At 39.5% G+C, this 26935-nt stretch overlaps 4 protein-coding genes and 1 pseudogene across 14 annotated transcripts; 3 read left to right on the top strand and 2 right to left on the bottom strand.

The window, feature by feature from the left end:
- The first annotated feature begins 5062 nt into the window (after window positions 1-5062).
- LOC104809834 lies at window positions 5063-12062 on the top strand. 4 transcript variants are annotated; one of them, XM_010535921.1, is made up of 16 exons: window positions 5063-5654; window positions 6112-6321; window positions 6433-6627; window positions 6712-7079; window positions 7510-7738; window positions 7893-8061; window positions 8163-9395; window positions 9545-9716; window positions 9985-10206; window positions 10295-10432; window positions 10636-10867; window positions 10993-11055; window positions 11188-11259; window positions 11338-11508; window positions 11598-11703; window positions 11821-12062. In XM_010535921.1, the coding sequence occupies exons 1-14, from the start codon at window positions 5310-5312 to the stop codon at window positions 11476-11478; spliced, it is 3789 nt and encodes a 1262-aa protein (XP_010534223.1). In that variant the 5' UTR covers window positions 5063-5309; the 3' UTR covers window positions 11479-11508; window positions 11598-11703; window positions 11821-12062. The 4 variants fall into 4 exon arrangements, with proteins under 4 accessions (XP_010534223.1, XP_010534220.1, XP_010534221.1 ...); XM_010535918.1 differs by having other exon boundaries at window positions 11338-11703; XM_010535919.1 differs by having other exon boundaries at window positions 10636-10870; window positions 10996-11055; window positions 11338-11703.
- An 894-nt stretch (window positions 12063-12956) lies between these two features.
- Window positions 12957-14496, top strand: LOC104809833. Of its 5 annotated transcripts, none has more exons than XM_010535917.2 (3): window positions 12957-13699; window positions 13836-13916; window positions 14012-14496. In XM_010535917.2, the coding sequence occupies exons 1-2, from the start codon at window positions 13070-13072 to the stop codon at window positions 13911-13913; spliced, it is 708 nt and encodes a 235-aa protein (XP_010534219.1). In that variant the 5' UTR covers window positions 12957-13069; the 3' UTR covers window positions 13914-13916; window positions 14012-14496. The 5 variants fall into 5 exon arrangements, 3 of the variants coding, with proteins under 3 accessions (XP_010534219.1, XP_010534218.1, XP_010534217.1); XR_771214.2 differs by having other exon boundaries at window positions 12958-13699; window positions 13836-14153; window positions 14260-14496; XR_771213.2 differs by having other exon boundaries at window positions 12958-13699; window positions 13836-14153; window positions 14239-14496.
- Window positions 14497-14685: 189 nt separating this feature from the next.
- On the bottom strand, window positions 14686-19972 carry LOC104810139 (annotated as a pseudogene).
- A 345-nt stretch (window positions 19973-20317) lies between these two features.
- LOC104809832 (40S ribosomal protein S7-1) lies at window positions 20318-22447 on the bottom strand. The gene is made up of 6 exons (XM_010535914.1): window positions 22364-22447; window positions 21771-21877; window positions 21618-21691; window positions 21380-21503; window positions 20975-21157; window positions 20318-20705 (listed from the first exon to the last, which is right to left on the bottom strand). The coding sequence occupies exons 2-6, from the start codon at window positions 21843-21845 to the stop codon at window positions 20586-20588; spliced, it is 576 nt and encodes a 191-aa protein (XP_010534216.1). The 5' UTR covers window positions 21846-21877; window positions 22364-22447; the 3' UTR covers window positions 20318-20585.
- A 181-nt stretch (window positions 22448-22628) lies between these two features.
- Window positions 22629-26929, top strand: LOC104809831. Of its 4 annotated transcripts, none has more exons than XM_010535911.2 (11): window positions 22629-22816; window positions 23255-23474; window positions 23570-23804; window positions 23900-24069; window positions 24172-24311; window positions 24402-24579; window positions 24810-25147; window positions 25440-25690; window positions 26052-26164; window positions 26252-26495; window positions 26626-26929. In XM_010535911.2, the coding sequence occupies exons 2-11, from the start codon at window positions 23290-23292 to the stop codon at window positions 26854-26856; spliced, it is 2085 nt and encodes a 694-aa protein (XP_010534213.1). In that variant the 5' UTR covers window positions 22629-22816; window positions 23255-23289; the 3' UTR covers window positions 26857-26929. The 4 variants fall into 4 exon arrangements, with proteins under 4 accessions (XP_010534213.1, XP_010534215.1, XP_010534214.1 ...); XM_010535913.2 differs by having other exon boundaries at window positions 23239-23474; XM_010535912.1 differs by lacking the exon at window positions 22629-22816 and adding an exon at window positions 22823-22929.
- The last annotated feature ends 6 nt before the right edge of the window (window positions 26930-26935 follow it).

The following is a 26935-nucleotide window of genomic DNA, read 5'->3' as shown; positions in this document are numbered from 1 at the left end:
TCCGGGTATACAAGTCATAGGCGGTCTCTAGCAAGATACTATGACTATCTATCTCGAATAGAGTTTGTTCGTGATCTTACGAACGTCGGTGATGATTCCGGTTGATGATTCTCCTGTATCACGATAACATATGTCGAACATAAGGCATGGAGAAGCCACCTTATCTTATTCGACTGCTTTCTTGTTCACTGAGTTCGACTGTACGAAATAGATGATGCTCGTCTATAGTGTGGTCACACATTTCTACAGTCTCGCTCACACGAGGAGTCTAGCGATATCTCTCTCTTTTACGAGATGTACAAATACCATCTTGACTATATACAATCTAGCACATGATTCGTGTCGTACCTGATACACGCCTTTTATAGTCCTCCTGTTACGCATGACGTTTGACGTATTCAAAGTAGGCAACTCCTCATGTTGGATTCCATAGATATCTCATGTCGTAGGATCCAATCATGGAACCGTCACATGAGATTCAAGTCATGACACTAGTCCATGTGACAATCTCATGTGGGTCAATCCAATATTTCGTTCTCCAACGAATATCTATGATTGTGATCGTATCCAATACCCATGATTATCTCTATGATCATCTATCACACATCATACTAGTCTTAATAAATCATTGTTCCCACAACGATATATGACTAGAGAGTTTAGTATTGTTCATAATAATACATGGATTTCATAACATATTATAGTATGCAAAACATATAATGAATCAAACACTCAACCATAAAACCATAGTAAGTGTCAATACATCAAATGTATCATAATAAAGCTCATACAACAGTACATAATAAAGCTGCGTAATTGTATGGAAAAATAATTTTTTTAAATTCCCGTATTCGGTTTAGTATTATTTTTATTGGTTTTAGTCCATGTGACACATCCTGTCCACGGAAAACGGGATTCGGATGTGACAGGTTTGAGTTTTGAATGTTTCATGATTGATTGATATTTGATTCATGTTCTAATTGAAATAAGAATTTTTGGTAAATTACCCATAACAAATCATGTGTATTTGTGCGAATTTGGTGAAAAAAAGAGAAATATAGAAATAGACCAAAAATACGGGTCAGAACGGACTACACATAGTCTTTTTCCAAAATAATTAAATATGTAAGCTTAAATACCACGAAATGAATCGAACTGGTTATCCGGGCGGATCGAGACCAGGTAGGTCAAACCGGAGGTAAAACTCGGTAATTTAACTTGATAAAATGAAAAGAAGTATTAAATGATTATAAGGATAAATAAAAGACTACGCAAATGGAAATGCATGTATAGTAAGTAAACTATATAAATGCGTGTGACTGGGGTAACTGGCATTGCGTTAACATTAATTCGAAAGGGTTCGAATTAATGTCTAGCGTGTGATTGTAGAAAATGATATATATGGTTGAAAGCATGATAAGTGCAAGACTACGTTCCATCCATGGGACATCTGATCTGGGTTAGATGCCCCTCATATGGGATATGATTGTGATTGAAGCGATGACATATAATCGCGCCAACGTCCGAACGATAGGATGATTATGGGCATCCCGATGACTTGCGTAGATAGCCGATTGTAGTCGGTACTATTGCGTGATGAGAAAATACGGTTCTTGGCAACCGCACCAACGTATCCGCTAGCGACAGGGCGGATTGTGGAATATGATTCTTCCGAGGATGAGACATTACACATATCTGAGATTCAGGTAGATTGGGGTCTTCTGAGGAGGTGGTACAGATTTACTCTGCCAGATTCGAGCACGAACCTGACAGGTATTTCCGCGGCGGATGGTCGGCGAGGGGGAGTTGTAGCGACTGGCTCTCCCATTATAGTCGATGGCGTCGGTTGTAGTCGACGTCTGGTGAACTCTGGTGTTGAGAGGTAACATCAATGTCGGAGTGAGGTGACACACCTAGTATCGAGAGGTGCTATCGATGTTAGGGTGGGGTGATGTGTTCGGGTGGAGAAAAAAATAATTATGTCAGATCAGAAGAGAGAGGTGGTTATGCTATGCACATGGAGAGTATATTACATACGCATGAGGCACGTATAGACGATATGACGGACTACGTCCTGCGACTTGTCGTACGAACTTGATTATAATTGGTGACATGATTCTTGTGATTACATGTTTCAATTCCTTTTTATTAGATTATTAGCATATATATGTATTGCTTTCTCTGATTCCATGAGAATAGATCTCTGGGTTACGTCCGAGTTAGGAGTGACCATTTCGGTTATTAACCGAATCGAATCGAATAACATCGGTTCGGTTCGGTTTGGTTATTTGTTTAATAACCGATCGGTTGAGCAAGTTTAATAATCGTTTAGTTTCGGTTCGGTTATTAACCGAATAACCGCGGTTAAACCGAACGACTATTAGTATTTTATTCTAAATATTTGTACAATATTTTTAGAATTTCACTTTTAATTTTCATACATTCATTATATCTCAACCTTTAATTTATAAATAATTAAAAGTTATTTTCTTATCTTATGAAAATCTTATTTTTATATACATTATATATTAATTTATTATATTTTTTAAAAATAAAAGAAGGGAAAAAATAGTGAAGATTGAAAATTTTGAAAATTTTTGGAGATTTTGTGATTTAAAATTTGGATTGAACATTTTGGAAAATTAATATTTTGTAGTTTGATTTAGATTGATGATTTTAAATGGTTAATATTAATATTATGATGTAATTCGAAATTTTTAAAGATTTTTTTTTGTAACTTATTTTGTATATGTTAGTATTTATTTATAAACGAATATAACTGAACTGAACCAAATCGAAATCGAACTGAACTGAAACGATTTAATTTACATTATCGTTCGATTATAATTTTTTTATAATCGAACCCAAAATAACTGAACCGAAATCCGAAATAGTCAGTCTATCTAAAATAATTAAATCATAAAACGATAATTTATTTTATCTAAACACAGAAAATAATTAAATATTAATAAATATTTTGAAATTTTCTAATAACTATATTTTGTTATTTTTTTACTATTTGGATACGCACGGTTAATTATCGAACCTAAAAACATTAATTCGAATTCCAAATTTTAGACGTAATAAAATCTTATCTTTATCTTATTGAAAGGATATCTAATTTTCGGGTACTCGATTTTCGAATCACGATGGATACCCGAAATTCGGATAATTTTGCCTATCTATAATAGTTTTTCAAATATTCATATACGTGATAAGAAAATGATGTATTTAGATAGTCGTGGAAATTACGGGGGAACAACTAATATGGTAGTAATATTCAACGGTCCCCTGTATATATGATTTTTAAAAGTTTTTGTGTGGAAAAACAAGGGTATGTGTTGTGGAGAAGAGGGCGCGAGTGGAACTTGTTGCTGACTAATTGTCGCCACACTTCCCACTAGGGGTGGGCACGGGTCGGATACCCGGGAAAATCGAGAGATTTGGATTCGGATCCGGGAGACTCGGGTATTTAACTATAAGATTTGTATCCGGGATTTGGTATTTACGAGTATCCGGGGTACGGGTATCCGGAATAATAGTCGGGTACTCGCGGATATCCGGATCCGGATTTATTTAAGAAAAACAACAATATTCATATATAAAATTTTTAAAACATGAAGATATATTTATAAAAATTGATGAATTATGATAAAATATATAAAACAAAAGAGATAATAAGAGACAAATAATAATAAATTTAATTTTTTTGAATTAATATTAAAAAAATATGAAATTATTTCATCTAAAATAATTGTATTTTATAAAAATGTTATATAAATATAAGATATAATTATTTATAATTATAATACGCGGGTACCCGCGGGTATCCGGTTTTAAAAATTCTATTATCCGGATTTGGATCCGGATTCACGGGTATTAAAAAATCAGGATTTGGATTCGGATTTGAAAATTACGAGTACCCTAAAATCGGGTATCCGTGAGACGAGTATCCGACGGATACCCGATTTTCGGGTATTTGTGCCCAGCCCTACTTCCCACACATCCCCTCTTGTGTTGTGTTGTGTCCATCCACTCTCTCTCTCTCTCTCTCTCTCTCTCTCTCTCACATCACTTATCAACACTTAATTTCATCACATTGTATTAATCTTTTTATAAAAATAACACATCCTTCTTTATGATTAACCTTATCTCGATAATCAATAACTTTTTATTAATATTTTTTTTTGGTTATTTTCAGAAATAAGATTGGATATGATGTGGGTAATATTAGAGTTTTTTTCTGTAATTTTAGATCTTAGTTGCGATGTATGATTGGATTTTTATATTGTAAGATTTTTTAAACATTTTGTGAAATAAATAGTCATATAATAATATAAAAAATAAAGAGACAGATACATTATTTGAAAAGGGGAATATGATTTGAATTTATTTGAATTGGGAAATTTAGTTTAGTGAAAAGTAAATATTTGTTTCATTCAATTCAATTAAACAAGTTGATCAAATTCTAATACATCTAATAATTAAACAAAACTATATACGAAAAATTCAGTAATTAGGTTTATGCATTTCTTTTCTGCCGAAATATAAAAAAATATAACGTAGTCAGCACCAAAAGTTCATTTATATTTTTATATTCTCATGAACAAAATCTATCTTTTGGTTCAAAGTTCTCACCTAATCTAAAAGCCAAAATACATAAATAAAATATAAATATTTCCAATAAAATATTATTTTTTTGTCACAATAAAAATATCATTTCAATTGCATGGTAAAGGTATGTAGTGAGAGGCATATAATATATCAAAACAAATATTATTTTTAGTTAACGAAGCTAATTAACTCCAAATGAGGTAATGAGATTTACTGTTTTACCCCTTGGACCACATCCGCGAGCCGACGTCCCTCTCTCAAGTGACCATTCGGATCATAGGTACGCTTGCACGTGTCGCGCTACGATCGATCACGTGCCTACCTGTTGCTTGCATCAGCATCCGACGTGGCAGTGGAATCGGCCACGTGGTAAAACCTTCCTATAAAAACCTCACCCAATCCCCAAACACTTTTTTAATCGTAATTACTGTTTAAAATATTTTTGAAAATACAATAAAATGTTGAAAAATGAAATAGAAATAAAAATCAAAATCAAACAACGCCTCCGTTGAACGAAACCACACAAACAACCACAGGAAAACCAGATAATTCCATGGAGAAGCGGGCTGAGGAGTTTGAAGAGATTTGAACATTGAGTCATCGACGGTGAGAGAGAGAGAGAGAGAGAGAGAAAGAGAGAAAGAGAGAGAGATTTTCTCTGTGGATTTTGAAGACGCGTGGATAAGCTCTCAGAAATGGCGACGCCGTTGCCGGAATTTTCGGGCGGCGAGGCGGCGAGAGGCGGCGGAGGGGTGTCGTCGTCGTCTTCTTCGGCGGTGATTCTGCCGATTTCTTTGCCGTCTTCTTCTCCTCCTTCACCTGCGAAGACTTCGTGCTCGGGACTCGCGGAGGATGCGGGGGAGATTTCGCCGATCCTGATTTTCCTGTTCTTCCACAAAGCGGTGTGCAGTGAACTCGATGCGCTTCATAGATTGGCATTGGAGTTCGCTACCGGTCACCATGTCGATCTCCGGTCGCTACGCGAACGGTATCGGTTCCTGAGATCGATCTATAAGCACCACTGCAATGCCGAGGACGAGGTATGCGATTAGGGAGTCTTTTTTCCACTCGTTTTTCTGTCATGTGTTGGGAGTGGGAAATTCGAATTTGGAATCAGTCTCGTAGGGAAATTTGGCTTGAATTTTCAAATTGCATTTCATGACATTTGACATTTAATCGAGCTCAATATAATCACTGCGATGGCTCATTTGGAAATATTCACTCGAAATTTAGTCTTTACTCTGAAACATGGTGTATCAAAGGTTTGCTTTCCACGTATGGGCACTAGTACATATAGCTCAAAGCCTGTCTTTATCGGGGCTTGATCATGTCTTTTGAAGAACCATATCCTTGGAAGTTTTGATGATAAGTTAGGTTCTTATACTGATAATTCAATCCTTTCCTCTGTATGTGTGGTCTGTGATACGTGCTTTCTTGCATCATTCATGTTTTGTGTTATGAAGAGAAACTGTAGACTGCTGCATGCTGTGGATGTAGGTAATTTTTCCAGCTCTTGACATACGTGTGAAGAACGTAGCACAAACATACTCCCTTGAACACAAGGGTGAAAGTAGTCTTTTCGATCATCTGTTTGAGTTGCTGAATTCTGCGGGGGAAAATGATGAAAGTTTCCGGAGGGAGTTAGCTTCCTCCACTGGGGCCCTTCAGACATCTGTTAGTCAGCATTTAGCTAAAGAACAGAAGCAGGTATCGTCATGTTTGATGCTCCTGTTTTCTTTACTAGCACTGGCATGCTTGTTCTGTTGTTATCTTTTGACATATTGGTAAAACTGTGGCTTTTTTTCTTGCTGTTGGTAGGTTTTCCCCCTACTTGTTGAGAAATTCAAGTATGAGGAGCAAGCATACATAGTTTGGCGGTTTCTCTGCAGCATACCGGTGAACATGCTTGCGGAGCTCCTTCCATGGCTGTCTTCTTCCATTTCAATTGACGAATGCAAGGAAATGCAGACGTGCTTAAGCAAGATAGTGCCAGGAGAGAAGCTTCTTCAGCAGGTAAGATTTCTCTCACCATTCAACATTAAAAGTTGAGTTGAAGGGTGTTCCGTCTTATTGATTGAAAAACTTTTTGATAAAAAGGTTATTTTTACTTGGATGGGAAGGAGAAAGAGCAGTGAGGAGGCTTCAAGTTGCATAGAAAATTTCCGATTCCAATGCTGTGTAGATCCTTCAGGCAGCAGGCCAACTTGCATAACAAGCGCAGCACAGTGTGCATGTGCGTCATCCAAGGTTGGGAAAAGAAAATACCCAGAGCTCATAGAGTTGGATTCATGTGATTCTCAGATGCACCCGATTGATGAAATACTGCTCTGGCATAAGGCAATTAACAAGGAGATGAACGAAATAGCTGATGAAGCTAGAAATATCCAACTGTCGGGAGATTTTTCTGATTTATCCGCATTTGACGAAAGGTTACAATTCATCGCTGAAGTATGCATCTTTCACAGGTAATTGTTTGTTTGTTTTTCTGGCGATGAAAGTTGAACATTATGCCTAGTGGTATTCTGTTCTCTGAGATACATTCAGTTTTGCCATGGTGGATTGAGCTTCTTTTGTGAGAAAGGTATACTGTCAATCAATTCTGGCATACAGTGATAGAGGGAAAATAACAAGAAACACAATTTTTAAGTTTTTAGCAGAAAATGTTATGCTGGAAAGGTTGCTAGCCAGATAAAATTCTGTGGGGGCTGATTTCCCTGATAGTTTGTTTGACTATTAAGCTTTATGGATGCTCGATCATCTCTGATATTCTCATGCTTCATGGACATTTCTGGATGATGTGTCTCACCTTTGATGGTGTTTCATTAATTGTTCACATAAGAAGACTTCTGTAGCATTATGACTCTTTTTGAAATGATGTGTTCCTTTTGATTGCAGTATTGCTGAGGACAAGGTCATATTTCCAGCAGTAGATGGGGAGTTTTCTTTTTCCCAAGAGCATGATGAAGAAGAAAGTCAGTTTAACGAGTTTCGGTGCTTAATAGAAGGTATCAAGACTGCAGGAGCATCATCTACTTCCGCTGCGGAGTTTTACACAAAACTTTGCTCACATGCTGATCAAATAATGGAAACTATTCAACAACACTTCCACAATGAGGAAATTCAGGTGACTTTCGCTTCAGTTCTGGCTCTCCCAAGGCTTTGATGATTTAGTAACCAGTTGAAACTATGCAAATTTGTTTTACGAGTTGATGTCATGGCCCCATGGATATCCTGTTTACCATCTTCTTAGTGTGCCACTAACTTTGTAGTTCTAACAGGTGCTACCGCTTGCACGGAAGAACTTCAGCTTTAAACGACAACAAGAACTTCTCTATCAAAGCTTGTGCATTATGCCTTTGAGATTAACTGAACGTGTCTTACCATGGTTGGCGGCGTCTTTAACTGAAGATGAAGCTAAAATATTTCTGAAGAACCTGCAAGCAGGAGGTACCATCTGCTGTACTGTCTTTTGATGTGGACCTAACCTTTTCTCCCAAATTTTATCTACTTGCAGTGTTACAAACTTATGTCGTTTGTTTTTGCCTCAGCACCAACAACAGATACGGCTCTTGTAACTCTGTTCTCTGGTTGGGCATGCAAAGGACGCAAAGCTGGGGAATGCTTGTCTCCAAATGGAAATGGTTCATGCCGTGCTAAAACATTCAACAACATTGAAGAAATTCCTCTTCGATCATGTAAGGCATGTGCTTTGCCACCATGTTCAAATAGGGCTGTAGAATCATGTTGTGGGCATCAAGATAAAAGGCCATCTAAGCGATCTGCTGTACTGTCTTGTAAAAATGATGATACCACTTGTTCCTCCGAAGCCACAAACGGCTGCAAGGCATCTGGAAAAGGTAGATCTTGCTGTGTCCCAGATCTCGGAGTGAACAGTAATTGTCTTGGACTCGGTTCTCTTTCAGCAGCCAAAGCTATGAGGTCTTCTACTTTAAACTCTGCCGCTCCAGCTCTCAATTCCAGTCTCTTTGTTTGGGAAATGGATATCAACAGCTTCAGTGGTGGGCATTCTGAGCGGCCGGTTGCTACAATATTCAAGTTTCATAAGGCCATAAGCAAAGATTTGGAATATCTTGATGTTGAATCTGGAAAGCTCGTTGATTGTGATGAGACATTTCTTCGGCAATTCATTGGAAGATTTCATCTACTTTGGGGTTTCTACAGGGCTCACAGCAATGCAGAGGATGACATCCTATTTCCTGCACTTGAATCGAAGGAGACACTTCATAATGTCAGTCACTCTTACACCCTAGACCATAAGCAGGAGGAAAAATTATTTGGAGATATTTATAGTGTTCTTTCTGAGCTGTCACTTCTCCATGAGAACTTGCAAAGTGATGACATGATGGGGAATGGAGCCGAAACTGACCTTGTCCTGTCTAGTATCAGCAACAGTAACTGCAAAAAGAAGTACAATGAACTGGCAACAAAGCTTCAAGGGATGTGCAAGTCCATAAAAATCACATTGGATCAGCATATTTTCCTGGAGGAACTGGAGCTCTGGCCATTATTTGACAAACATTTCTCCATTCAAGAGCAAGACAAAATTGTGGGTCGTATAATTGGGACAACAGGCGCTGAAGTTCTTCAGTCTATGTTACCGTGGGTGACCTCTGCTCTTTCTGAAGATGAGCAGAATAGAATGATGGATACCTGGAAGCAAGCAACTAAGAATACGATGTTCGATGAGTGGCTCAACGAATGCTGGAAAGGATCGCCTGACTCATCCTCTGAAGGAGCATCAAAACCTAGTTTACAGAGAGGTGGAAACCGTGCTTCCCTTCTTTTTCCGCAGCTAACAATTAAGCTGGTTTTTTGACGGTTTCACTTTCAATCTGATGCCCTTGCTTTCTAAGTATTGTTTGCTTCTGACAAGCTAGTTTGGCTTATCTCGACTTCATTTTCCATGTAGATAATGATCTTCAAGAAAACTTGGATCAAAATGGTCAACTTTTTAAGCCTGGGTGGAAAGATATTTTCCGGATGAATCAGAATGAGCTAGAGGCTGAAATCAGGAAGGTTTATCGGGACACAACGCTTGATCCGCGGAGAAAAGCATACCTTGTACAAAATCTGATGACCAGGTCAGTTTTTCTACCACTGAAAGAAGGAAACTATCTCTCCACCGATCCCACATTCTTCTTTCTTCGCGATTTATCAGTTTTAAACTCGTTAGGGGCCAAAACAAATATGACTTTTTTTTCCTGTATTACTTGAAAAGATTTACGAAACAGGAACAGTGCTTTGAGTCCCTTGGCCCAGGTTCTTTCAATAGTTTCCCCTAGCATATGTATATCATCTGGGCGCGGCCTGCCAAAACTTTGCTTTAAGTTTCTTTTTTGCTTTATTTAGTAAATGGATAGCTGCTCAGCAAAAAATGCCCCAGGAAGCATCCACGGCCACTGCCAATGGTGATGAGGCAGCAGGATGTTCCCCATCGTTTCGAGATCCTGAGAAGCAAGTATATGGATGCGAGCATTACAAACGAAACTGCAAACTACGCGCTGCTTGCTGCGGCCAGTTGTTTACTTGTAGATTTTGCCACGATAAAGTTAGTGATCATTCGATGGAAAGGTAAGTCCAGATCTCGATCTCTCCGAACATAAATTTATTTCGAATGTATTATCACCAGATATTCTAATGTTAGATCTGCACTTTACAGAAAAACAGTGACGGAGATGATGTGCATGCGCTGCCTCCAGATTCAACCTGTCGGGCCTGTGTGCTTGACACCATCATGCCATGGATTCCCCATGGCAAAGTACTACTGCAACATATGCAAGCTTTTCGATGATGAAAGGTAAGCAAAACTCAGTAATTCGACGCTTGAATTAGTTGGTAGTGACTTGCTTTGCCCAAAAAGATGTAGCAAACTCATGCTCTCTTCTTTGGTGGAATGTTAAATGTATAGTGTTTTTCGGGATGATATCCCTGTATACAAAAACAGATACATGACCTTATTATTGTAGTTGATAAAAAGAAAAAAAACTCCGATGAATTCAGGTCCGTATACCACTGTCCGTTCTGCAACCTGTGCCGGGTGGGGAGAGGACTGGGAATCGATTATTTCCACTGTATGACATGTAACTGTTGTCTGGGGATGAAGTTGGTCAATCACAAATGCCTTGAGAAGAGCCTCGAGACCAACTGCCCCATCTGCTGTGAATTCCTTTTCACATCGAGCGAAGCGGTCAGAGCCTTACCCTGTGGCCACTACATGCATTCTGCCTGTTTCCAGCTCTCTCTCTCTCTCTCTCTCTCTCTCTCTCTCTCTCTCTCTCTCTCTCTCTCTCTCTCTCTCTCTCTCTCTCTCAACTTACTACGTTAATCGCCTTGAATGAAAATGTGAGCTGTGTTCTTCAGGCTTACCCTTCCAGCCACTACACGTGTCCAATCTGCGGCAAATCGTTAGGAGATATGGCGGTAAGGGGAATCCCCTTCTATGCATTTTTTCGTTATATATTTACACACCCGGGACCTTGTATATGTCCTCTAGTTTTCTGAACTTGGAGAGAATCAATGCAGTCTATAACAATCGTACTGCTTTGTTTTCAGGTTTATTTCGGCATGCTTGACGCATTGTTAGCCGCGGAAGAGCTTCCGGAAGAATACAAGAATCGCTGTCAGGTAACAAAAAATAAAAAGACTAAACCCGATGCGTGTGAACAATCAAAAACTGATCTCGGGTGTTTGTAAAATGATAAGGACATTCTGTGCAACGACTGTGAAAGGAAAGGGACAGCGAGGTTCCACTGGCTATACCACAAGTGCGACTTCTGCGGTTCTTACAACACCCGCGTCATCAAATCCGAAGCTCCGGCCCCTGACTGCTCCACCTCTTCCTGATTCACTTACCTTTTACATACATATGAGGAGGTCTCATTTCCCTTTTTCCCCTCACTTGTTGGAAGATTAAATCATATACACAAGAAAAAAAAAGTGGTAATAGATATTTCCATGTATAGTTAAAAAAAAGAAGAAGTAATGAGAGTATGAAGATGGTGTGTTTCCCATTTGGCCTCCAAAGCCATACGGATCGTGAAGCCGCATTTAGGGTTTCGGCAAAGATTGGTAAGCATTAATGAATCTCTCCCATCTGAGTCCTTTCGTCTCTCACCCCCTTTATCTGACTTGCGAATATAACTCACTTCTTTTATTTTGCGTTTTTTTTTCCCGTTCTGCATATAGTATATAAGCTGAGAGGGGATGTGTATTGGTGCAGCGGAAGCGTGCATGTTTTATTCTTTTTGGTTGCCTTCATTTTTGGTGCGAGGGTGTGTGAATATATGTTAAAACCAGAATCTAACGGTATTGTACGTAAAAATCACACGAGTTGTTAAAATTTGTAGGTTGATATTTTGGGTTTCGGTTACTTTTGGAGCAATGTTTTCCGGATAAAAAAAATTCAATTTCTTTCTATTACGGTTTTATTCGGATTTTAATTTTTTCAATGATAAAAATATTGATGTGGATTTTTTTTTATTTTCGTTCTGTTATTTTTATATTCAACTAGAATTTGTAATTTTTTTAATTTTAAAAAATTATAGCTGCTTATATTTTTTATAAGATTCGGTTTGAATATGATTATATAATTTTGTTAATCGAACCAAAATCGGCCCAAATTTAATTTAATCCAATTGAAATCGCCACTTGATGGAAAACCGATATTCTATGTCTACCGGCGCCACAGCAGACACAAGTTGGCTGTTTTTTAAAGGACCGGGGGAACATATTACCAAACCAAAAACAAATGAGACATAATCGTAGTGACTTGTTAGTGCCATAAATCGAATTTAAGATTACAATATTCATGGTAACATATAATGTTTGCTCTACAAACATTACAAAATCATTTGATTTGCAATGTTTTTAATTCATTATTATTATTTTATTCATCATCATCATTATGCACTTGTTGACATTATATGAAAAATATATAGTAGCTCACCCTATTGTTTATCGCCAACGTTCATCTTGAACTTAATCCAAAAATCATAATGACAAAAAAAGTTACCATAATATATGCTGTCTTCTTATAATGCAGTTTTAGGTTTATAATATTGAATAATAACTGGTCCATTTATGTTATAATATTAATCTTCATTATTGCTTGATCAAAGTCGTTGTACTAACTAACCTCCCATAATCTTTTCTTAGTTTAAAATTAAATTATAAATCTCACATGTATTTATTTAATAATTTCCTTTAATTTATTACACAAGGTCATAAATTATGCGTGTGTTATTTTTTTCCATTTTACGGCAGACCAAAACTAAAAGCTCAACGTTGCAAATTGCAATCTCTCTCCCCCAATCATTCATAACTTTTTTTTTTCCTTTTCTTTTTTCTTATGTGAGAATAAATACGCAAAACTTTGAACTGCTCGAAGCTCACAAAACTTTGAAAGAAGAACAAGACCAAACACAGAGATCCTTTAATGGAGTCTCCTCCTCCTCCGCCTCCGGAGAGATCCAATCGCCTCCACAACTTCACCTTGCCCCATCTCCGCTGGGGACAACAGAGATTCCTCCGCTGCGCCAAGCCTCCTCACCACCAGCTCCTGCATCGATCTCCTCCTCCCTTTCCTTCATCTTCTTCTTCTCCGTCTCCAGATCGCGCCCTTCAGATATCGGCTGCTTCCGCCTCCATATCCGGTGTCGCGACCTCGGCTTCCGCTCCGAGATTCGGTTCCGCTGTCGGAAACGGAAAGCCGGGGCTCGATCTAAGATACAACGCGAAATCGAAGGTTTCGATTCTCGCGGTCGGCACCGGAGACGACGGCGTCGCGGCTGCTCGACCGTGGAATCTGAGGACGAGGAGGGCGGCGTGCTATGAACCGAGGGATGAAGCGGCGAGGATCGGTGGTTCTCCGGCGAGACATGAGAGTGGCGTGAAGAGAGGAAGCGACGGTGACGGCGATGGCTACTGCAGGGAGAAGAATGAGAAATTGAAGTTCTCGGTCCCCTTGCTGCGAGAGGAAATCGAGGAGGATTTCGCCGCCATGATCGGAAAACGACCTCCGAGGAGACCCAAGAAGAGACATCGGATCGTTCAGAAGCAATTGAATGTCGGTCCATTCCTCTCTCTCTCTCTCTCGCTTCATGCATTGTTTGGATGCTGAGAAAATGCCGCAAAAACCAGATGAGTCTGCTATGTATCTTGGTATGTGACTTGACATATGCTTACTCCTGTCGAATTTACAGTCGCTTTTTCCCGGATTATGGCTGACAGAAGAAGTAACAGCAGACTCATACAATGTTGTTGAGATTCTGGAAACATGAAAGGTGAGTTCTTGGGAGACGTCTTCAATTGGGTCAAGCTTCTGTCCGCAATGTATTCATGTTCTTCTTCTTCTTCGACATCCTAGTTTTATATGCAGTTGCCATTGTAAAAAGAAAAGAAAATGCAGCAGCTTTTGCTTCCCGGCTAGTGTAGAAACCATTTGTGGTTTCTATATACTTGTTTGTTGTTGTAAAGGAGCGGCGGCAACTTGGATTGGATCAGTTCATTCCTACTTTTAGGTAATCATCTCACCATCATCATCATCATCATCGACATCATCATCATCAAACTAACTGTCAACGCCCGGAAATGGATCATCTCCAGCTGTTTGTTTGAATAATGCAGTAGCTCTTGTGTTTCTATGGATCGTTCTTACATTCTGAGGGCCTTCTCTGCTGTTGTTGCCTATTGTCGGAAAGAAAAACTATATATATCAGTAATAAGCTATTAGCTGTAGGATAAAAAAGACATGACCTTGATTTCGTAGAAGCTTCTTGTTCAGGAGGATGCATGTATTGCTTCATGTTTGTGCAAAGTTCACCGGTTGTTTTATGGAAGACAATATCCAAACCAGTTCATTCAGCCGACAATGTTTTTGCCGTTAGATATTCGTTTGTTGTTTTTTTTTTCTTCTTTTTGAATCTTATCACATGTTTGAATCAATGATCATTTAGACCAGATACACACGTTTGCTTCTACATTTCCTGGTTAACTTAGTTATGGGTATGTTATTAATTTTTATTGGGACAATGAGACATTACCCAATCCACAGAGGAAACACATGACATGACATACATAATTCGGCATTGGATATATATACATATACTTACATATATAAATAAAAAGAAGCATTCACCAAGGGACATTTATGAATGCCATCTTCAACCAAAGCCAAAGGGATCGATCAATAAGAGATCCAAAGTCATAGTCCCTCTCCCAAAACATTTAGGGTTTATGGGTTATGACGAAGGGCTCTAATCACCGGAGATCGATGACATCACATCGATGAGAAGGGTTGATATACACATCTGTACACGTACTGTAGATGGGTCTTCCATCCGCCTGGTTGGCTGTGCAGGTGGAACCCTCGTTGCTCGCATTGCCTTATCACCTTCATGCCTCCTGGCGTCGTCAGCCGGAATATTGCGTGATTCCTTCAAACAATAACCAAACCTTGAACTCAGTTTCAATCAGGAGACATTTGTGATTTGGAGTTTCTTATTATTATTATTATTGTTACCTTGTTGTGTCTTTCGGGGCCATAACGATTGCCACAGCTTCTGGTAACATGATCTGCACAATGGAACGACAAAACAGTTTGTAAAAAATACACGAGAAGTCGGAATAAGTAACTCCGGAAGTAACAGAGGGCTATAAAGAGGGTTTAGGGTTTAGGGATTTGAGTGCTTCATGAGTCATTAGATGTATGGTTTGCTTATAACTGAAAACGTTTCCTTCAAGTTGGAGGAGCAGGTGTATATTTGGGTTATCAGGCACCTTAGTATTGTAGAGTATCATCAAATATGCTATAGCATAATAATTTCCAACAATTTGTTCTATCTACGGAGATGGGATGAGAGTACCTGATATGAATAGTGGGTGTGCAGATCGATTGATGACATGAAACACGACTGCGTAGGATGCGTCTGAAAATTACGGAGACAATAAACACATAAAAGGAGATTGATCTCAAGCATAGGATGCATAAGAATAAAGGAAAACAATAACGAAAAAGCAGATATCTTCAAGAGTAGACCTGCTAAACCACACAGTTTCAAAGCTGAGATTCAGAACCAGATGTTGAAGTGCACATAGAGGCACTTACATGGATCCATCCAAGTGGGAAAAGAGATTGCTTATCCTGCACTTCAAAAACTTCCTCTTCGTTTGTGGTCGGACGCTGCAGAACGAGATAGTCAATAACTCGGACTCGGAAATATGAGAAATTAAGATATAGGAGTGAAGTCATATTTTAGAACAGAAACAAGAGAGTTGATTCCTGCTTCGGTACGATGAGGGCTGAAACATGAAATTTTCTGTCTTTCTGCGCATTCACATGTCATGTCAGCGATAACATCAATGCCATGTCGTAACATTTGAAAATAGAATCCCATAGACGCATCAGGACTCACAAGTGAACCGGCAAGTACACCACACGTCTCTAAATTTTTATTTGTGTTTGATTTGGCGAGCCTCATAAAGGTGTCCATCATTGTAGTTGCCTGCAAATAGAAATCATTACCAAAAATATTAAATACGATACAACACGGTACTAGTGTTTTCCCCTTTTTTAATAAAAAACCGAATCTACAAGAAGACAGCTGACACTTCCAGTTTCCATCCTATTTTTCTCCAGATAACTTGACAACCCTAATACCACATCATGCATCGGTAGAACAAGATATTAACACAAGAAAGAACTTAGAGTAACTTGATGTGACCCAGATTCATTTTTATCATTTCTATGACCAAAGAAGATAAAATGTACTGCTACAAGAACAAACATAAAGACAGGAAAATGAAAGGCAAACTTACAATATGAAGTTCGAGAGGAGATTCAGGCTGTATAGAATCACCAGGCAAGGGGGTTCTCTACCTTACATTCGACTTCTGTAACTTGGGGGCATAAAGCAGGAACCAAGTCTTGCATTTCTGCAAGCACGGGAGGTGGTGAGGGTTGCGTAATGATATTGTTATCAGCAACACTTTGTGGTTCTTCAAAGGAAACCATGGCAGAAATATCCTGAGCCTGGTTTTTCTGGACGTTTTCGTTCAGTGTAGCACTTGAGTTACTATCCACCCTGGAGCTCTCAGGTCCATTGTTACTGTCCTTTCTTTTTATCGGTGGTTCATTATCCAAAGGGTGTCGGAAACTATTTACAGAGATAATCAAGAGGCAAAATGATGACAAAGGCGTAAGATTGTTTCAAAAACAAATCCAAGAGACAAAATCCCTTTAGAATGCGGAATAAGAATAAAGCATTTTGTTTCAGTACCAGCTAGATGGTCTCACCTTGGGATTTCAATCGGTGTCAAATCTTATATTGCTTGGAAAATGAACCTGGACATTCAGACAAGAAACATAAGTTTATATTATTTAGTGTGAAGCAAGCAGTGGATAAAAATAAAAGGAAGCAAACAAGGATACCTTTAAGTGTCATTCTTTGGGGGCTGCCAACTGTGCACGGAGCCCATTTGGACCTAAAAGTAGAATGCTTGGAAAGAGTTTCTTCTTTTGGGCGAATGAAGGAATTGTACAGCAAAATATTTATCAACCAGGACCACACTAGACAAATTGAATGTAGAATCAACCATGCAGGAGTAGAAGAGTTTACGGATGGGCTTTTAAACCAAAGTATGAACACTCACATCTTCTGGAAATTGTCTTCAAGTGGTGCAGTGTTCACAAATTGCTGACCCCTGGGACCCATGTAGCCAAAATTATGTCCACCTATCGGAAATAAAGTTTGCAAATGCTACCTGCAGCCAGAAGTCAATCAAGCAATGCATGCTAATGCCACAGAGAACTAATAAGATGAAGCAACAATCACACTATGTTAGGATATAGATAGAATATATGTATAAAATACCAATTACAATTCCTCACACAAGACTCAAGTTCTTCGATAAGACCCACCCAAAAGAGGCTCACCCCCATAACAGCTTGATACCAACACGTACGTGATTCCTTAATAACAGAAAATACGCACAGCATTATTATCGTGTCAGACAATATTCCTCTGCTTCTCCCCTTTTCTGCATTCCCTGCTCCTTCTCATCTGCTGCTTCGTAGCCAACTGGAGACCCCTGTGTACCTTCCTCTGGTTCAGCCCTCTTCTTCTTCCTCCTCGTGTACACTTTAAAGGGTTTATCAAGTTACTCAATGATGGTTTTCTGACCGAAGACCGATCTGAGGAACCGTATCCTATATGATGAGCTCGCATGTTGGGTGGCGGTAATCTTTTGGCATTCAGTTCATTCATGCTTTGCTGTACAGCTGGTTTCAACTTCTCCAGCTCGGTCAAGATATCCAATAACCTCTAAAATAAGAAGTGAAGATTAAATCTCGCATCAAGCTCTCGCTTACAGAAATGCAAGTCGCAGAGACCGTAAAGGAAAATAGTGATTACCGTTTTCAATTACTCTTTGTTATATTTAGGGGCTGTCCTGTAATCTTGATGTGATGGTATTGTCTCAAGAGCTAAACTAGAGGAAAGAAAAAACAGGGTTAAGATTTCAGAAAAAACGGGAAATCTTACCATTTACCGTGGGGTCTGAGGTCGCGGGTTCGAATACATCTCAATACATTAAAATGTAGGAGTAAGGTGGCCTAGTATATTCCCTTCCCCAACACCCTACTAAATGGGGATACGAATTGGGTTGGTCCTTTTCATATCTATGCTCTTCTTGCCCAATTGAAATCTTTTCCTCACCTCGAAAACCGAAGAAGCATGACATATAGATCTATTATATTCTTCTCTGCTCTAAATATGTTGGCCTACAAAGCACAATGCAAAATGAGGAGCTGAAGAAATCCCGTGGTAGACATGAGAATCATAGCATAAAAAGGCTATCTTTTTGGCGAACATACATGTGGCCACCCACTATCGAGTTAAAGGATGAAAAGACAGAACCGAAGCTTATATCAAGATACAGTTGAGAAACCACAACGCTGGTAATAACCTATCAACAACTCTCAAAAACACAGTATCCAGTAACCGCAGTGATAGAACCTAGGGTTCCATCGATGTGGTTTCCCACATGTAAGGAGTCTTGCTTGAACGCTATTCGAGGTGTGTTCTTCCTCCCACTATTTTTTTTAATCAAAAACTCTTCTGATGTTTTATTCACAAGCAAGAACCTCTCTCTTTTTTATAGATGAAGATACAGACTCCCACTGGGACTCTACAAGTCTAGAATCCTAGCAATTTTTATTGAATCAAAAATCCTAATCTCCCAAAACCAAACAACAGCTAGATAAGAAAACGAAACCCCAAGAAGCAATAAAAACAATCCAAAGTCCAGAATAAAAGAAAACACAATCCCAGACAGCTACTCGGCTGAGGCCTTTTCGGCCTCAGTCTCTCCTACCCAAGGATCCATCACGCTGTTGGACCGAGCACAAAAGCTCAGGTCTTGATACTGTACAAGGAAGTCCAAGGAACCAACACTCAGAGGCATGGATTTCCTTAGTCTCAAAACTACCTTACCATTATAAAATGCATGGCTGGCTACGAACCGACAACTCACACAACCTTAAGATGCAATGCAACTAAAATAACAGATCTAGAACATGAACAAAATGAAGAAAAGAAAACATACGCCAATGCAGGAACTGCCATTCCAATATTAAGTCCAACACGAACAAAATCAAAAGCAGCAATCAAAAGAAAAGCATGCGTATTTGGAGAAAATGTAGTAAGGAACTTCAAAAAACCCAGTCCAAACCAAAGTTCCAAAACTAGAAATGTGGAACTTCTCCATGAATTATCTTATTGAAAGAGAACCATAATTCAGCTGAGCTAATGATTAACTTATCAACTGAAAAATCGGATGTATGAACAATAACTTAAAGCTAAACAAGGCGACAAGCATCAATAACTAGAATTAGGGCAAAAATCGTCAAACAAAGACAACTTAGCAGAACAAATATAACCAAAACATATTGATATACGTATCCGAAACCTGTTTGAGGATATTATCGGCGACCCTGAAGTAGAATCTGTGAGAAATCCGATTGTCTACGACTACCCTCCGAGCACTGGCAGAGATGTCGATGATCTCAGAAGACGAACCCATAATTGCGCCGACACGAGGGAAAATTCGCTTTCCTTCTTTCGTTATACTTTCTTACCAAACCAAACAGCACGGTGTTTCGGAGAGAAGCGAGATCTCGGAGCTTTAGCTCTCTCGTTGATGGGTCGTCAATGGCGAAGCCAAGAGCACGATAATGGCGAAGGGTACGAAGTACTAACGAAACCAGTGACCAATTTGACTTTCAGCGCGTGGCTAAATGTGTAAAAATTTATATAGCTTTGCACTTTCCATTCCTTTCAATTTATCCACCCACTTGTCTACTACTCGTCTTTGGACTTGCGATGATTTTGAGTTATACTTTAGTTCATAGCATTTATAAAATCTTATATTAAAAAAAGAGAAAAATCCCAAAAAAATTACCGAATTTGGATATAACTGACATTAATACCTCAGTCATCCGCCACCAGATAAGAATTTATTTTAAAAATAAAAATAATTATAATTATAATAAAAAATAAAAAATAAAAAATAAAAAAAAAATAAAAAAAAAATAAATATGTATATTTATATATATATACACATATATATACAATATAAAATATACAATGTTACAGTTTCCTTTTAACATAAATAATAGAACCGAACGTCAAGGCGACAGTAAATAAATTAACGATATGGGCGTCTTCAAATCATGTAACGTATACTCCGAGAAGAACATCAAAACCAACAGTGAATGAAAGATACTTTAATATAACCAAACTTATGCTTCTTTCTTTTTTGCCCAAATGACTCAAAACTGACTCGACAAAATCTGCAAATAAGATGTAACAAATGTGTCCAGACACATCAGAAAGATTTAACAATAGGAAATTGAACCAAACCTCTGTTTTCCTTTTCTTTTTTTTCTCTCTTGTTTAGGCATCGGTGACAGGGAAATCAAAGACGACGTCTTTGCCCGTGAGCTTCTTGTATACTGCCGAGAATGCCTCGAGCTTATACTCCGTGTTGTTCCTTTCCTTCGGGTCCAAGAACACCTTCACACACAACATCAATTTAAAACTGAAAAACCGAAGTCGCATCAAATATAAAAGTAACCAAAAAAACCCGAAGATTTATTTAGAAACTGAACACTTTTTTCACTCAAAACTGAAACCGAACCGAACCTAACATAAAACCCGACTGGATACAGGTATTCTAAAACCAAATGAAACGAACTCGAATATGACTGACAGAAACCTGAATCGAAAACTGAAATGCCCACCCCTAGTATCTATCATCTTAGAATATCTTGGTTGTACTTTACCTTCATGATCTTGGAACCGTCAAGTCTGTACCTAACACGTTTCCCGACAATCTCGGCGGGCAAGACAACATCATCGAGGATGGCTTCATGGACTGTGGTCAGTGTGCGGCTTCGTGGTCTCTTGGCAGCAGATCCCTTCTTAGGAGGCCTCACTATCCTTCTTGTTGCAATCAGAATCACATCCTATTCAGTCCCCGACCACATGACAACCGACAAGTTCAGTCCACATAAAAGAAGGCAGTAAGGTAGATCCCATGATTCTTCCATCTTGAATGGGTTAATGCAATAATATTCATTCAATCAAAATGATGCATTAACAATTTCAAACTTCAACCATGGATCACCAAGTAACTCAACAGGGGAAAACAAGCAAGAGAGCCAAAGCATAGAGAAGGTTTCATTCACCTTTCCGCTGAACTTCTTCTCAAGTTCACGAACAAGCCGGACATGGATCTTCCTGTAAGCCTTTCCCAATCTGTACGGGACATTGATAACGACTGCCTTCCGTCCTCCAGAAACATCGACTTGACTGCACACAGGATATATAGATGGAAGGTTATTTAGTAATGATAACCATAGTGCAAGACCCGAGAAGAAGAAACCCATTCAATCTCTCAAACAATAGAGAGGAAACTGTACTCACGCTGCTGAGTTGATGTACAGATCTTTCAATTCACTTTTCAACTCTTGGTTGGTGTTTTCTAGATCAAAGAACGCCTACAATAACAAAGAGAACTCAATTTAAATTTCACCAGAGTCGTTTCACATAAGCAAGATGAGCAATGTATAGACCAACCTGAGCAACTTGCTCATCAAGCTCGGTGAGTTCAGCGCCCTTGTCTTTGTGAATTTTATGCTGTGCGGAAAACATCTTTCTCCGTTGCGATTTAGCAACCTCAAGATCTGAAAACAAAGAACAGTTCGAACAGTGAGCATCATCTTCAATAGCACGATATCCTAGAAAGTGCAGATCGGTCTCAACAAAGAGACACTTGTACATATTTTGCACCCACCAATACTATCTCTTCACACAATGGAATTCAACAGCAGACACGGAAGATATCAAATACCACCCATATTCAGAGACCATCTCGGATCGACAAACAAGCTAAGCAACACAGGTACTAAACAATACAAACGACATAAACTAGAAGAACAGTATATATGTATAGCTACATTCATATTTCCGATCAAATTAGCGATTCAAAGAAGCATTTAAGCCTCGAACAACAAATCGAGCGCAACTACCATAAAAATATACAGAAAACCCCAGATTTTCCGGGAAAACATACATTCAGGGAGGATACTGAAGAGAATAACCAACGAGAAGGTAAGAAGCAGAGAAGACTGTAGATTAGTTAATCGGATTTCCGTCGGAAGGAAACTCACCTGAGAAGATAGAAGCCAAGGGACGCTGCAGTCGGAGGAAACCAGAAAGAACCCTAGACAAAACAAGGTGAAAAGTTTAAAGGATTGACTGAACGGTGGAGATGGATTAACTGCCACGTGTACGGTTATGAATAAAGAATATACATGAAGGATAACTGATCGAATCCGTGCCGTTGATATAACGCACGTGCCGAGATCTAAACAAAGTTACGTCTTGATCCCACGTGTTAGGGTGTTGTAGCGTAACATCGCCCGAGTATGGCCGAGACCGATTCGCAGCTCACTCGCCTGTCCTGCGTGTTCCTTTTCGATAAACCCCAAATCACGACAGAATCATGGCCGATCATCCAAGAGACCCCTCGAAGGAAAGAAGCTGAACCCAAAATTCATAGAGATTTTTGCCCGCGGGAGCGTATAAACTGGTGAGAACAGCAGGGTTGAAGTTAATCTCAGGTGGGTTCTCTGAGATGCTATCGAGTTCGCAGGATTTCGTCCTTGTTTCTTCAGAATTTGTGAATCTGATAAAATGGGTTCGTGAAAAAACGCTTATTCGAAGCTGATTTCAGGTGGGTTTATGGGAATGTTCACAATTTAGTCAGCTTTGATGCATCTCCTTCCAGTGCCACCGCTGCTTTTTGCTCTGTGCTTTATGCGATTAGTTTCCGTTGTTAGCTGTAATGTCTTTCTTGGCTGTTTTGTATTCTTCCGGTTAGCCTAGATGCTGCTGATCAATGGCCTGTGTGGTATAATCTGTATGTATTGTTGAATTTGGAATTCGGTTCTTACCAAATTAAACTTTGGTTGAACTGCAAGATGGAATATGCTTAGAATTCAAACATATAATCTCGTCAGGTTGAATTTTTTCCTGATTCTAGTGATTGTTGGTGGTAGAGCTGCTTGACAGAGGTGGGGAAACATTATCTGATATGTCGAGCAAGACCCGGAATATGTTGGAAGGTCTAGTTAAAGATAGCTCGCTCAAATGGTTGCTTGGGAAGAGAAGTTCCTTCGATGAGGAAATCGAAGAGATGGGAAGGTCTCCTTCCGCCGGGGCGAATTGGATACCTGAGCTTTCTCCTCTGGCCAATGTGGTTGTCCGGAGATGCTCAAAGTACAGTATTACTTAGTTTAGTTTGAGAAGTTTGGGTATTGATCGGGACCAGACTACTTTTAGTTTTCCTGTCCTGACGGAAACATTTAATGCAGAATACTCGGGATTTCTTCAAGAGATCTGCACGAGAGTTTCAAACAAGATGCGCCTGAATCCTTAAAGCATCCATCACGGTTTGCTAGGAACTTTCTAGAGTATTGCTGTTTTAGGGCACTTGCTCTGTCTGTCCAAGTGGTGGGTCATCTCTCTGACAAAAAGTTCCGACGCTTAACCTTCAATATGATGGTTGCGTGGGAATTCCCTGCAGCTGCTAGCCAATCGTTACTCAGTGTAAATTCTGATTTTCCCTTTTTTTGGTATATGGTAGAGAAGTCTCTGAAAGAACCTTCCTTTACATCTTTTTTTTTCTTTGTTATGAAAATCAGGTGGATGATGATGCAACTGTGAGTTTAGAAGCATTCTCCCGGATAGCTCAAGCAGTTCCAATTATCGCTGATGTGATCATATGCGAGAATTTGTTTGATGTGCTGACTTCGTCAGCTGGTAGTCGGCTTCAATTCTCGGTTTATGACAAGTATTTAAATGGGCTAGAAAGGTGAGGTGAAAACATAGTATTTTTCTCAACATTCTTGGAAACCTAACTTTTCTCTCTGGATTTAGTTTTGTCTAAACATTGTTATTGTTGATTTGATCATAGAGCTATAAAGAAGATGAAGAATCATTCCGAGTCATCTCTTCTTTCCAATATTCGATCAAAAGGAGAAAAGATTTTGGAAGTGGATGGGACTGTTACTACCCAACCTGTTCTTGAACATGTGGGTATATCTACATGGCCAGGTACGGTTTCTGGATGAAGAAATCACATTTCTATTCTATCGATCAATACTTATTATATTTGTACGACCTATTTCTTTTTCTCATGGTCAGGCCGACTAATTTTGACCGATCACGCGCTTTACTTTGAGGCTCTTCGTGTTGTGTCTTATGACAAGCCCAAGCAATACGACTTGTCAGAAGATCTAAAACAAGTTGTTAAACCCGAGTTAACTGGTCCCTGGGGCACTCGACTTTTCGATAAGGCGGTCTCTTACAAGTCCATTTCCTTGTAAGGCATGATTAATATTATTTCTCGTTTTCCTCAAAATTTCCAGAAAGAATATCTATCTTTTAGCAAAGAAAAGGATCTGTGTTATCGGGTTCATAGTTTTTTTGGGGCTCTTTTTTTCTTTTGGCAGATCAGAGTCAGTAATAACAGATTTTCACTCTTGCTCTTGCCCTTATATCATATAAAAGTCTCACTGAACATTTGCAGCTCTCCATTTTTCATTCTTGTAGATCAGAACCAGTGGTAATGGAGTTCCCTGAGCTCAAAGGCCACACCCGACGTGATTACTGGCTCGCAATAATCCGGGAAGTGTTATACACTCACAGATATATAAACAAGTTCAAGATCACAGGTGTGGCGAGGGAAGAAGCTCTCTCCAAGGCCGTGCTCTGTGTTTTGCGAGCTCAAACCATTCAAGAACTGGGTTTTACGAACCCTGCTTGCTTCGAGAATCTTCTCTTGTTTAACCTCTGCGATCAACTTCCGGGTGGAGATCTGATTCTCGAGACGCTTGCAAAGATGTCGAATTCGAGAGAGCTTGATCGAACAAACAGAACTGAAGATGGAGGTATTACCACTTGTTATCACAATTATCTGCTTCTAACATGTTTCTAGTGCTCAAAAATGTGTATCGGGTACATTCTTCATAGACCTCATGAAAAAGGTTTTTTGTCAGTTAATCAAGATTCGTTGTTTCTAACTCGGTTGGCATTGTAGTTCAAATAATGCATATGGCCTTTGCAAACATCGTTGTAGCCCTTCACTTTCTGATAATTAAATCACGGCATCTCACATTTAATCACTAGAATTATGGTCTACAGTTATTGAATTTATATGTACATTTTTTATTTTCTTAACAGGGACATCGTACACGATGTCTGCCTCAGACGTGGTTTCACAGTTAGGTTCTGTGTTTGGGACAACAAGTCCAAGGAGCAGGACGGGCGAAAGGAGTAGTCTCATGGTGGGTGAGGTCGCGGTGGGAGAGATGAGTCCACTGGAGAGAGTGGTGAAGGAGTCACGGAAAAACTACGAGAAAGTGGTGATGGCTCAGGAGACGGTCCATGGAGTCAAAGTGGATGGGATTGATACCAACATGGCCGTCATGAAGGTAAATGTTTTGTACCGTTTGCAGTTTATAGGAAGTTAGTAGGTGATAGAACCCTGACTCTAAGCTTTCATCTCGATTTCTTCACCCCCCCCCCCCCCCCCCTTCCCATGTTTTTTTATACGTGAATCGAATCTGTGTCTATCAGTATGGAAGATTCATCACTACAGGGATTAATTGAAGAGGGTATGTATTATGGGCGGTTCATATTTCGCTCATAACATCTCTTTTCGTGTTGGTAAGGCGATGAAAGCTTCCAAAATCTAATCTTTTTAGCGGCCAAACGAGGAGAATTTTTCACCGTTCGATCTTTACATAAAAGTGTTATTTCTGGCTGCAATGTAAATTCACTATGTTCTTGCAGGAACTGCTTCTTCCAGTAATGGAAGTCGGGAACTGGTTCTTGTCGCTGGCCTATTGGGATGATCCCTTCAAATCTTTTGTCTTCTGCATCATCTCCACCTTCATAATCTGCCGGTGATTTACTAAATTTTGGCAGATGCTTCATCCATGTGTATACAATTCTCTGAAACTTTTTTTCTGCTTTCCTCCATTGTTGAACAGGGGATGGATTGGCTATGTAATGGCGGCTGGGTTTCTCTTCTTTGCGGTTTTCATGGTTCTGACTCGGTGTTTCGGAAGAGAAAAGGGAGAGATGGGGCTAATGGTGGTAGCCCCTCCTCCTATGAGCACCATGGAACAGCTTTTGGCCGTACAGAACGCCATCTCACAACTCGAACAGCTCATCCAAGACGGAAACATCGTTCTCCTCAAGTTCCGAGCTTTACTGCTTTCCCTCTTCCCCCAGGTTTTTCACTCGCTCACTTCTTACAAAAACACGTTTTTTTGGATTGAAAAAGCTGAGAATCTGGCTAAAGTTTAGATCTTTCTGGAAAAAGAAGAAACTTGACGAATGTTCTTGTGGGGGAAAAAAACAGGCGAGCGAGAAGTTTGCAGTGGCGATGGTGATAATGGCGGTATCAATGGCGTTTGTGCCATGCAAGTATTTGTTTCTGCTAGTGTTTTTGGAGGCGTTCACGAGATATTCGCCAGTGAGGAGAGCGAGCACGGAGCGGCTGATGCGGCGGCTGAGGGAGTGGTGGTTCAGCATTCCGGCGGCTCCGGTGGTTATTGAGCGGGAAAAGGAAGAAGATAAGAAGAGGAAGTGACACTGCGATGTTTGCACAAGGAAGTGATGATACGACGCCGTTTTGGGCGAAAAAGCGGTGTGAAAATACCGTGTCGTGT

The sequence above is a fragment of the Tarenaya hassleriana genome, unplaced genomic scaffold (assembly GCF_000463585.1).
Source record: "Tarenaya hassleriana unplaced genomic scaffold, ASM46358v1 Cleome17, whole genome shotgun sequence".
NCBI classification, from domain to species: Eukaryota; Viridiplantae; Streptophyta; class Magnoliopsida; order Brassicales; family Cleomaceae; genus Tarenaya; species Tarenaya hassleriana.
This window is presented reverse-complemented; position numbering and strand designations above follow the sequence as displayed.